Source organism: Clupea harengus, chromosome 1 (genome assembly GCF_900700415.2).
Source record: "Clupea harengus chromosome 1, Ch_v2.0.2, whole genome shotgun sequence".
Taxonomy (NCBI): Eukaryota; Metazoa; Chordata; class Actinopteri; order Clupeiformes; family Clupeidae; genus Clupea; species Clupea harengus.
The window spans coordinates 31,229,188-31,242,062 of NC_045152.1; the positions used below are offsets into that span (position 1 = coordinate 31,229,188).

Below are 12,875 nucleotides of genomic sequence, written 5' to 3' on the forward strand. Positions count from 1 at the left end.
AAAGCTGGCTACCATCTGCATCCTCTCCAGCAATGTGGCTTACCCCATGCTTTCCAACTGTCACCTTACCCAAACCTTGTTCTTCCACTCTGTATCTGCCCAATGATACCCCTATGCATTTACATTTACATTTAGTCATTTAGCAGACGCTTTTGTCCAAAGCGACTAACATATGTGCGACTTACAATGTATACACATTTTACATTTTACATTTACACTGATGGCCACACTGCACATCAGGAGCAATTAGGGGTTCAGTGTCTTGCTCAAGGACGCTTCGACAGGGAATCGAACTAGCACGATTACTAAACGACTTCTCTACCACTGTACCACTGTCGCCCCATGTGCAGCTTCTATGCTGTAATGTGTCCTTGTGCATGTTGAACCGCTTCTGGAGAGTACCACTTCTCCCCTGTTTTCACCGTTGGAGCAGATTAAAACAGCTATTGTGATGACGCTCTCCAAAAAGATGCTCTGTAATAACCAACTGAACTGTGTCAAGGAAATTCCAAAGAGAAGGGCATGCCTGGTTTATTATTTTGCATGTGCGTCACAGCATTTTAGCATCTTTCAAGTGAGGTACAATACTTTTTTTAACTTTCACCTGGAATAACAAAATGTTTGTGATTTTTCCAAGCAGTTCTCATCCACATATTATAACTCACAAAACACAACAGAAAACCTTTTGAAGTATTTCTGTGTCACCCACCTGGATTTATGACCTTAAACATCATAAGCCAATTAGAGCACGTCTAGACCACAAAGACAGCACTTTCCCTGTGCGCCAACTCTGCAAGGGATCAACACTGTAACTAGGCCACGATCACAAACCACATGTTGAGCAGGAACAACACAGGGACTGGGACAGCATGTGGGGTGGCTTGTAACTGAACAGGAACGCTAAGATGTGTGACATGTATGGAAGTATGCTGGCCTCCCCACACGGACATGCTGGAGCGCGCTGCTGTCTCACCTGGTGGCTTTCACTGCCAACAGGGGAGAAACACAATCCCAGAGAGCATCCAAACAGACAGAGACATAAACACAGACATACACGAGCACCCACATGCCTTTAAGAAAAAATCAACCGGCTCTCCTGGGCCCTCTGTCAGGACACCTTCCATCTGTAATTGCATTCCGCTAAAGAAAGGAGAAGAAAAGAGGGGGAAGAGGGAGATAAGCCCAAGAACAGGAGAGGAGGATGAGGAGGAGGAGGAGGAGGATGAGGAGGAGGAGGAGGAGGAGGAGGAGGCTGCCCTCCAGGCCGACTGTGATCGCTGAGGGAGATAGGAAGCCTAAGCCTGTGGCGCGCAGCTTCATGTCATGCATGCACACACACAAACACACACACAAACACACACTCACACTCACACAAACACACACACACGGTTACTGACTCGTCCACTCAATCACACCCCGATTTCATTGTTTCACTCGCTTACACACTCATTCACACTCTCATTCAGTCTTTCACTCATGTACACTCACACACACACACATACACTCACTCATTCACAGTCTAATTCACTCTTTCACTCTTGTACACACCCACACACACACACACAGAGACCCAGTGTTGTTGCTGTGGTGTCTGTTGGTCTTCCTCATGCCGCTGCCGCTGCCACTTCCACACCACACCCTGACCCTGATGGGCTGCCATCCTCATAGATCCACACATGAATGCATACAGTAGGCCTGCACCACACACCTTAAAAGGGAACTATGTCTGTGCAGTTCTCCTTTGGGAAATAATGACCATCACAAAGGCTAGTGACATGCACGCCAACCATACTGACGCAAACGCACCCACGCTAAAGGGGTTGTCACGCTCACTATCACACACACACGCACATGTGCATGCTAAGGGCTGACACACACACTATGCGCACACAACCAAGCCTTCATAAAAAAAAGAGGAAGTAAGGCTTAAATAACCCTCCTCGCTCTGAGAATAATTAAAATGACTATTACTATGACCAACACTTTCTCCCAGACACAATTGCTTTTTAAATTCACATTATTGGTATTAGTTACGCCTGTGGGGAAATCTTAATTAAGGACAACTGTTCTCTCACAATGGTTCCAGTAAAACAATACCACAACCACATCCTGGTCATGAAAACACAACAACCTATTATCGCGTGCAGGGCTCGGGTGTGAGCTTAAAACCTGTCAATTGGATTAAAAGTGACAACTGCAGAATTCTAAACAGGCTGATTGCCTCTGCACAGGTGGGGTAGCCAGGGGAGATGCGAGGTACATTGTGAAGGGGGTCTATCCACTGGGAAATACAAAATGCTTAGAATTTCTTAAAATGTACTCAAATTGATCATGCAGCACAGATAATGTGTATTAACAGGACTTAAATAAACAAAAAGACCTATTAACCTGTTGCTATGCAGCCAACCTCTTTTATACATTTACCATACACAAATAATCTTCTCTTGAATAGCCTACATCTGATTCCATACACAAAGCTAACCATAGACTTATAACTAATCCAATGGCACACGAATCTACAGTACATGATTCCAGTTGATATTCCCTGAGACATGATTGGCGTGTGTTTGATGGTGGTCTCCCACTCCCAGCAGCGGGGGTGTGAGGGGAAGCCTCTGAAGCGTGACTGCAGGGCACACATTCCTACTCAGACCTCGCTCTAACCCAGAGGCAGGCAGGCAGGCGGGGGGGGGGACACTTCAGGCATGACACTTGCTCTTTCTCAATTTCCCGTTCTCTGTCACCGGTCACACAGACGCATACTCACACACACACACTCACACTCACTCACCAACACATGTTCTCATCACGTACACACACATGCACACGTACACACACACACACACACACACACACACACACACACACACACACATACACTTATACACACATTGTATTCCTCTCACACACACACCCCACACAAGTGAAGGGAGGAAGAGAAACTGCTAGCCAACTGTGTGCATCTCCCTGCATGCTACTCATACACTCGTCGTGCCAGTGGCATTACTGTAAGAGCCCACTCTGTTTCCACAGCCTTGTTGGGCCAGCTCTTTCCCCCTCCAGAACGAGCCCAACACAAATCAGGCATCGGGTCAGTACACAATGTTCAACTGATGGCTCTATCTGCCAGTGAAACCCCCTCAAGAGTGTCAACAAAACAATAACGCACCTCTCCGAGCAACTTCCACTGACATTATGCCTGTGCGTGTGGAGCCTATTCCCTAATAATGTGCCTGGGAGCCTGGATGATCTTCCCTGGAAGCATCAAAACACGGCAGCCCATAACCGTCAGTGTGCAGACCAGTCTGTCTGCCTGGACAGGTTCTGCACTACAGGTGCTAGCACAACATGTTAAAGAGGTGCAATATGTGTAAGTAATAGCCACTCTGCAAACCTGCTGGTCTTCAGGGCACCATCAAATATCTTAATCATATGTTTGTGGAAAAACTGGCCTAGCCTTTTCGTTTATACTTCACACACCTCTCACTCTCTCTTTCTCTCTCTCTCTCCTTGACTAGTGGTATGTCTCAGAACAATCCTGTTTGTATTAGTGTAAGGATTAGACTCAACTCCCATTCATGTGTTTCTCATAAATGTTGGTCGTAAGGTCAATCGTGACATCCTTAATAAACTATGCTCGTTCAGCATACAATTAGAGTGCAGATACAACTTTCACATAATTGAAAACCAGACACCTAAGACATAACAGTCACCATTGCTTGCTTACCACATATTCTATTGGAAACACCTTTATACAGCATGTCTGTGTATGTCTGCGTTATCATTTTTCACTGAATTACTAATAATTACTTATAACAAAACCTCCCACCAAAAGACGTTATTAGAGAATTCAGAACGTCAGATGTAAAATAATCACATCAGAGTAAACAAACATATTGGCTATTTACGATGACTCACAACAACTGTTGAAAGATATCCAAACATGACTGGATGTTGAATGCAGTGACGTTCAGAAGTTCCAAGAGTTGAATGTAGCCATTTAGATTATTTTGTAGGGTACTTACCTACGAACAAACAAATGATGTCCAAGCAGACCAGCATCTTTCTCTTGGTGCAGAATGCATTTTCCACCGGTTCAGCAATCATGTGCTTCTTTCCATTCTCCTTTATGCAGTCACCGGCTGCCCCGTTATCGGCTAGCCGCTGCTGAAGTTCAGCGTCCCGGGTCGCCGTGCTGCTGTTCGTCGTATTAAACTTTTGCATTGTTGGAAGTTTTCCTACGCCAAAGGCTCTGAACTTGTTGCGCACAGTCCTTTCGCCAACAACCTTATGTCATTTGTAAACTTGCTATAGCGTCTGTTATAGCTAGCGTTATATGATAGTCATGTTAAAACAACAAAAAAGCCTCATTTCTAAACCGCGCACGTGTACATAAACGTTACCATTAGAGGTATATGAAGTAGTTCAAGGTGAGTTGACGTATACCACTGTTAACCTTAATCAATCAAAGACGAACCTAGAGCCAAACAACATCGACTGGGATGCCTGTCAAACTTCTACCGTGCTGTCTCCAAGTTATGCAGCTTTAAAAAAGTTGAGGCAGTCTTGGCATCACGAGGCGTTCTGGCTACGGTCAAACCTTGATCGATTCTTCAAAATGCAGCTCTTTAACACATTCTTTGATTCGTCTGTCAAGTAAACCGCCACAGGTCATGTCTATTCAACTTTTCCAAAAGGCAATGTGGTATTTTCCATACTCCTGAGCGTTACTCCCACTCTTTAGCAAACTTCTCAAAGCTGTCCTGATTTGCAAGCGTAAGGCTACACCCGCCCTCGCTCCCATATCCAACCCTCCTTCCCACCTCCGTTGCAATGCTGCACCCCCACACCCCACGATCGTCCTCACTCTCTCTCGCTCTCTCTGTATCTTTCATATGGTCATTACCTCACAATCAGCATGTTTTAATTAGTGTTTCTCATGACTTAAATGCAATGATGTCTCTCTTAACCACATTTTAATAACTTGTAGCTTTTTAAGCAGTAAATAATGTTTTCTGAGAGCTGACACTTCAATAGGGTTCTTTTTTAGAGGTCTTGTGCTTTGGATTTATAGGCCTAGTACTTGCAGCAAACATTTTTTTGTTGGCGCTCTCCTAATATGAACCAGTTTGGATGAAATGGTAGTTACATGTGTTCAATGTGGAAGCCCATAACAGTTCTTGTAGACCTTGGTAAATTGTGCCATCTGTTGAAAGTTTTCGGTATGTGCGTGAGCACCGTGACCTAGTGCCAGTAATGTCCTAGCCGTGCCAAACCCCTTCCTGAGGGTAATGCAATTCAGTGTAAGTGTTTTTAACTAGCTTAGCCCCTCTGTCGTTGGATTTCTTAACGACCTTTGAGTGTTCACTGGCGCTTTAAAAGACGAAAAACTTGGCTCAGTCTCTCTCAGTCACCCTCTTTCCTCGTATCCCATCTGGAATATCCAGAAATAGCTCACTTGTTCCACTAGGTTGTAGACCAGGGTGCTGTGTCGTGTCTTAGGTAAAGACAACTTTGAAAACTGTACATGGTGCAAAGCAGGAGTTAACCTCTGTCAGACCTCCATTGTCTCTAGTCTCTAGGTTTGTGTTGTACCACACACCTGATTTAATTTAATTTAATTCACATTTATTAATTTGGCAGACGCTTTTCATAGCAGCTGGAGATTCTTTGTATATGTTTTTACTGAGGTGCAGTGACTGTTGACTGTTTCAACAATGTGAAAATACTGTATTCTGTTCACACAGTTCACACGTCTTTGTAACTTCGATAGCCTACTTGCAAGGCAAATGATCTGGTCATTTTAATATACTGGTCTAAATGGAACTTGATAACTTAACAAATAAGTCGACGTCATTGAATGTGTCGTTAGGAGTTAAATGACGGTAGGTGCAATCTGCCTGGCCTGACCTCAGAAGACACGGACATTAAACATGCAAAACAGTACGGCGTTAATGCACGTCATGCAATGTTTGTTTTGAACACTAGATGGAAACGGGAAGCCAGGAAGGAACACGTTGTTACAAAACATGTTTCCCATACACCCCGGGTCTAATAAAAAAAATACATTTAATATTCAGTAGACTTCATGTTGTTGACTGGCTGTTCCCTGGCTTTCTCGATTTCGATTGTTATGGTCAGAGGTGGATAGTAACGCGCTATGTTTACTCCATAACATGTACATGTTTATACGTCTCTCTGCTGTTATATTACATTATTTGAATTCACACGCTGACAGCTTCTAGCCTAAAACGTCGACTGCTTTGGCGACATAAACATATACGTAGACGCCGCACTGGTCTGGGTTCGTACGTCAACCGTGCAGCTATATTGAACCAGGGCACTTGACAGGGGAAATCTATGGGGTTCAATCCCAAAACGTTAGTCTCTGAGTGAAAATGGGTGGAAACTTGGGCTGCATGGGAGTGTGCACGTTAGGGTGACCATATCCATAACACCAAAAAGGAGGACACTATGCGGTATTTCGTGAGGCTGTGAGTAATTACATAGGACTCTGGCGTGCTCCCCTCTACAATACAACTTTGTGTGATTGATACATGATGTATGTGTAACAGAATAGGAAAACATATTCTTGAAGAGTCAAAAAGTGTTTGTTCACAGTATTTGTATTTATTCAATGCATTGTGGTGTTCAAAAACTGACCACTGAGATGAATCTGAATGTACAAATTAGATCACAGGTCACATAAATAATAAATAATAAACAGACAAAAATAATCTGAATACATGCATATGCAGACATGCATTTGACATCTAGATGAATCTGAATGAATGCATATGCAGACATGTATTTCACATCTAGACCAGACATCTCCAGTTTAGCCAGCAGCTGGTTTGTTATAGCCTCTGAAGTGTCGTTGGTGTCACTGTAAAAATCCACCAGGGCATGTTGTACACCTTCCTCAAAATACAAATATCTCAGTACAATTGGGAAACACTTGGTCGTACCTTTGTTTGATGCGTCGGTTGCTACTGAAAAGGGCAAATTGTTTGCTTTGATGTAATCTGTATGTACCTGTAAGCTACAGAGTAGGGCGCTAGGACATTCGCACACACCAGACGTCCGGATTTAGGCCGGACAGTCCGGATTTTCAATGCCCTGTCCGGCGTCCGGCGCAGCATCAAGCCGGACGCATATTTGTCCTCCTTTTTGGAGTTGCACTGGGCCTAAAGAGCCGTGCTCTATGCCTATGTTAACCTCGTTTTACCAAATAAAGGCGATGTCCATGCCCCATGTCATGTCCTAAAAAGTGTTTTCATACAGCATGGTATAATGGATGGGGCAATGTGAGTCAGGCCCTGCATGCCATGGGCTATCTAGGCTCACTGTTTCTGTCTGAAACTGCATGAAAATGGTGCATTTAGCTGCCAGAATTAAAAACAAGATCACGGAGGAGGATGCCCCCAGACCCCCCTACAGGTCTAGGCTAAGCCCCGAATGTATTCAACTCCTAGCAACGCCCCTGGAGCCTGCAATGAGCCAAGTAGCCAAACTTAGACAATAGCCCACCATAAAAAAGGTAGAGCAAACTTAAATGTGTTTAGTTAATTTGTTAATATTAACACCAGCATTGCTGTGTTTCATTACAGTACAGTCAATTTGTTTACAGCTCAAAAAACATATTTAAGAGTGCAGTTACACTTTAAGCTTAACAACAAGCTAGTCTGACGAAAATTAGCCTTGTCAATTAAAACAAGTAAACCACTCTAGTTCTGCTGTCAAGCAACTAACAAAAAAATGGACAAAGCTTACATCATATTTGGATATTAGAAACGTTAGCCTATTGGTCACACTTTCTTGTGGAACACTGATAGAGCTGTGGCCATGGACTGATGGAAAATGAGAAATGAATCATCATCATAGAAAGGCTATTGGTTATTATTAAAGGTGTGTTAGGCTATAGCTCATAAGCCTACTTGAAACATTCAAGTAATTAATTCATGTAACATTACTGTGTTACCGTAGGTTACTTTATTTTTTGCTAAAATCTTTTGATGAGAGGGATGCCTTTATTTAACTTGAGCACCTTGTCATTCACAACAAAAATATGGATGTTGGAATATGGACTGTGCTTAATTCTTCCAACAGGGGGCATAAAAGTCAAACAGATGGCACATAGTCAAATGGAAAAACCAATGTGGTGTCACACAACGCTCCATCAGTTAAACCCCTCTATACACAAAACAGTCAAGCTGTGATGAAACTACCTGCATCCCAAAAGCTAATCAGAATCAGAATCAGAATCATCTTTATTGGCCAAGTACATTTCCACATACAAGGAATTTTTTCTGGGTTTAATTGCTCTCAATGTACTTAAACTGAAAAATACTGGCAGGCGCTACAGATCTCTGCACACCAAAACCACCAGACACAGGATCAGTTTTTAATAATCAATCAATCAAGTTGCTTCAAGAAAAATCTGGTCTCTCGGTCCACCCAAAGCCTATTCTTAACAGGGTTTTTTTTTTTATAGAATAGCTGTAACATGGTTGTAGTACACCAAGGACTATATGAACGTCTATTTAAAATGAAAAGATGCCCAATAAACGAATTATACTTAGCTAATAAACAAGGCAGCACTACTTGGTAGTTGTTAGTTCAGTTTTTTTGTTTCGGTTTTGAGTCTTAATTCACAACAGTTTTTTTTGTTTCGGTTTTGAGTCTTAATTCACAACACAAAGAGTTGTTTGATGGTATTATTCTGAAATATTTACTTCTTCTTTCAGCTCTTGTGTCTCATGCTATATTTATCCACACACGCAATTCCTGTGCACATGTATCTCCCTCCATGGCTAAAATGTTGAGTTAGCAGTTTCAACTGTCTATGAGAGAGGTTACTTCTCCTCTGCTGCATCCTTTGGCAAAGAAAAACAGTCTAAAATAGTCCTCCAATGTGTTGCAGATTGAGCAGTTGACCCCACTCTGGGACATGCTAAGGCTGTGGTCACTTGTTTACCACTTGTAGGAGTGCAGGTGTTCAGAACACAAACCTAGGAGACAGAGAGGATGACGTCATAATGAAGCACTGGAACTCCCCCAGCGACACCACAGGCTACTGCTTTAAAACCGCACAAGGGACAGTGCCTGTCTTGTCATGACCTGTATATCAGACAGGCACTTTATCTTCCAAGAAAATAGAGTCCGAAGTGGGCAGCAGTGGAAAGTTGTAAAGCACATGAACTTCTGTGGCATTTATGTGGAAGAACGCAGTGATATATGAAATACAAATCCTCTGTCGTTAATGGCCAAATTGTAGCGCCATGACATATCAGGCATCTGGATGTGGTTTTAGTCGGTGCGCTTTGCCTAAGCCGCCCCCTCCCCCCCCCTCCCGGGTCTTGAACAGAACACAGTTTCCTCCTTGCCATTGGGTGAAACCACAGTTTATGATCCATTTGTTTGCTACTGTATGCATAGGGGTATGTAATGTTTGGTTTGTGAGATGGATCTGCCTGACCTGAGGACTGAGTCTTTGCCACGCTTTTGAGGAATAAGTAAAAGAGGAACATGATTTGAATAAAGGAAGTAAAAGAGAAGACCTTTGAGGACGAGGGAAAATGAAAGAAGAGGGGGGAAAACTCCACAACTGTGAAAGTTCATGCTCCTTTTGGGGGTGTGACATACACTGAACATGTTTCGTTTCTTCAGTCATTAGTGTATGGAGTCAGTGGAGTCATCCGACTCAAACTATCATGCCTCGGCCTTTCCTGCCTTTAGGCCTTCCTCTTTTCCTCCTACTCACCACACGTGTTCAGTGATGTATGTGGACGGTGGGCCAGTCCCCTATTTTGTTGTGGCATCGTCTCCGTTTTGTGTTTTTTCCGTCACACACTCTCTCAGAGGGGAAAGTACTGCACCTTGCGACCTCACACCTGTGGCAGCTGTTCACAACAGAAAAGCACAAACGGAGGCTGTGATATCTTAGATTCTGCACAGTGCACTCCTGCATGGGAAGCCTGAAGCTGACAGAAGGTATCCTCGCCTTGGGTTTCTCTCTCTCTCTCTCTCTTTTGATTGAAACCACTAAAAGCAGGGTGATCAAACGAGCAAAGGAAAGACCAAGCACCATCGATCGGAGTCTCTGCATCTGTTTGGGTTTCCTCTGTCTCGGGGTATTGCATTCGCTTTGACAGCGATGACACAGCAGTCAGTGGAGCTCGGGGAGGCTGCTGGCCCGGCCGTCGCCAGCCGCGGCAGTCAGTGGCGGTTCCACTTGTGCATGCTCTGGATGACTGTGCTCACCCTTGGCCTGGTCGCCGACCTCTCGCTTCACTTCATTCACAGACCTCGTCCCACCAGTGGAGCTCGGGTAAGACCCAGTCACCTAGACTGGAGCTAAAACAGAGGTTCCTTATCTCTTCTGCTCATGTTTAGGGTTCGGGTTATAAGTATACAAAGATATAGTGCTTAAAGTCTGAAATGCTAGGCACTGGTTTCAACCAAGTTTTTTTCGACAAAGTCTCAACCCTTGAGTTGCTGGTTATAACCCTAACCCTAACCCACAAAACATGCCCTTACATGTTCAGACAGGATTGGGCATGTTTATATCAAGCGCTGATCTAATTCATTACTTCTGTCCTTCCTAGAATGCAATTTCTTGCACCATGTACACTTTATTTTTTTTTACCAGTGTTCAGTTTCAAGTATGTAATTTCTCGCTGTTTTGTTGATATAGTTGAAATAGTTGGAATCCTTTTCCTACACACTACCCTTTCAAAGCCGTGACACAAGTTGTTTGTCATCACAGCACAAGAGAGAAATGTTGCCTGCGTTGCTTCTCACTTCAAACCAGATATTTTTCAAACCTGGCTTCTAAAATGTTTTATGATATATCTGATACTGTCGTATTTAACTCAAATTTGAAGTTCTTGAAACATTGGCAATACATAAGTTGAACTGTCTATTGTGAGGCTTTTAGCATAAGCATGTCATGGCAGTTGTGAAATCCTGTCATCAGTGAAGTCAAGCCACATTTGTTGTACCAAAGTGGTTTCCAGTTGAGGTGAATCAGTTGACAATGCAAATAAACGAGGAATAAATAAGAAAATAGAATAAGAGATCTAAAAGACTAAAAGCATAGAAAGCATATAGGACATATAAAAGCAATAACATTGTAAGAATGAAAGACCAAATAACACAATAATAAAATAAAAACAAGCAAAAAGATATATATATATATATGAGCAAAAACTTAAAGTAATATATTAAAGTATAAGAAGTAAGAAGGAAAAAAACTTAAAACAAAGTAAATTAAATCAGTGTAAAATCATGTCCACATGAACGCACTTAACGTCCACTCCCACTAGTATCCTTATATGGGTGGAGACGCACCTTAAGTTGGTCAGAATGGCATGTACATCTTCTAGGTGAACCTCCCCAAGGAAGGTGCGGCTATGGACGACCTTGACATTGTATTGCTGTGCAGCCTGCGGGTTTGTCATAATCAGCTGCTATGTGAGTCTGTGTTCAAAGTTAAATTAGCACAAATGTGCTAAATTAGATATATATTGACAATGTATTCTTACCAAGATCACCTATTTCTCCATTTCTCCATTTCCACTGATTTAACAAAGAAGTAATGAATCATCCAGGCGGTTGCACTTGTTTGTGTGCCTTGGTTGAGTCACAAAGGATGGGTATCGCTTCTTATCAAAGACTTTTATTATTGAAGTTTTTTCAACTATATGAAGCCTATTATTCTCTCTTGGTGCCTGTATTTCAATATGAGTACAGTCAGTCACGCTGATTACACTGTTGAAACTTGACAGTGCTGCAAAACAAATTTTTATATTCGCCTCCATACTGTTAAATACATCAACCTGATCAGCATGATCACTTCCCATATAATTGACTTGATAGATACCTAGACAGTTAACTTATGGCAGTAATAGGCCTACACAATTAAGAATACATGCGTGAGAATGCAACGATTCATACACAGACTGTTGACCCTTCTTGCATCACCGTTAGTTCCTCTTGGTGTCGCCAATTGGCAAGTTACAAATATTATGCGTACGCCACCTGGAGACTATTCACAGAGGTACACATGTTTTCCTAGCAAGTATCTTTTCATAAATACTGTTTTTTGCACATGTAAGTGCTCCGCACGATTTTGATACACGTGGCTCATGGTCAGTGAGGCAGGAAAGTGACAGCTCGTTAAGATTATGAGAGTGGAAGAAACATTAAACATATTATGACAGCCATTGGCTGCTGTTGGTATTGTTGATCTGATTTTGTCCATTTTTTTCAATGAAATAATTCTAAAAGTCATCACTGGACAGTGAAGAGGAAGTCGTGAAACCAGCAGGAGGTTTCAGTGAAGCTCCTAATAGTGCTGAACAGGACCATGGGCCTATGGAGGTTCTGTGACACAATTTCTGCTAATAGTTGATAGAGCAGTTACGCATAATATCATAAGACATCTGTAGTCTATTATTTTTCCATTAATGTTTAGCCCTTCTCCATATTTGTCTTAATGCAAATGTAGTTGTCATAATAGTGTTGACATGATATAAACATATATAAAATATCATGTTCTCAACACTAATTGTCAAAAACGTGTGACATAAGATCTTATAACTGGAGCATATAACATGCTGAGAGATGCTATGATAATTGCTTATGGTAACATGGCTCATATACAGTATATTACTGGACACAGTGACAATATCTCATGATCAAATACCATATCTGCCATAACATGTCTATAACAGGGTGAGATAGACAAATAATGAGAATTCATTTAAAGCATGGACCTAAACATTATTATATAACGTTATTTTCTTCTCGTTTGCAGGATGGTTCCAGGAATCTAGACGAGGACAAACCTGTTGTGGACCCCTTTTTGGACT

The 12,875-nt window shown here is 42.4% G+C and overlaps 1 protein-coding gene across 1 annotated transcript in view; it reads right to left on the reverse strand.

Annotated features, from left to right (window-relative positions):
- The window catches only part of ppap2d (phosphatidic acid phosphatase type 2D), a 21,066-nt gene extending 16,229 nt beyond the window's left edge, over nucleotides 1-4,837 (reverse strand). Inside the window, 1 exon segment of the mRNA XM_042708790.1 lies at nucleotides 4,026-4,837. Coding sequence (XP_042564724.1) covers nucleotides 4,026-4,224 — 199 coding nt within the window. The 5' untranslated portion in view covers nucleotides 4,225-4,837.
- Between the last annotated feature and the right edge of the window lie 8,038 nt (nucleotides 4,838-12,875).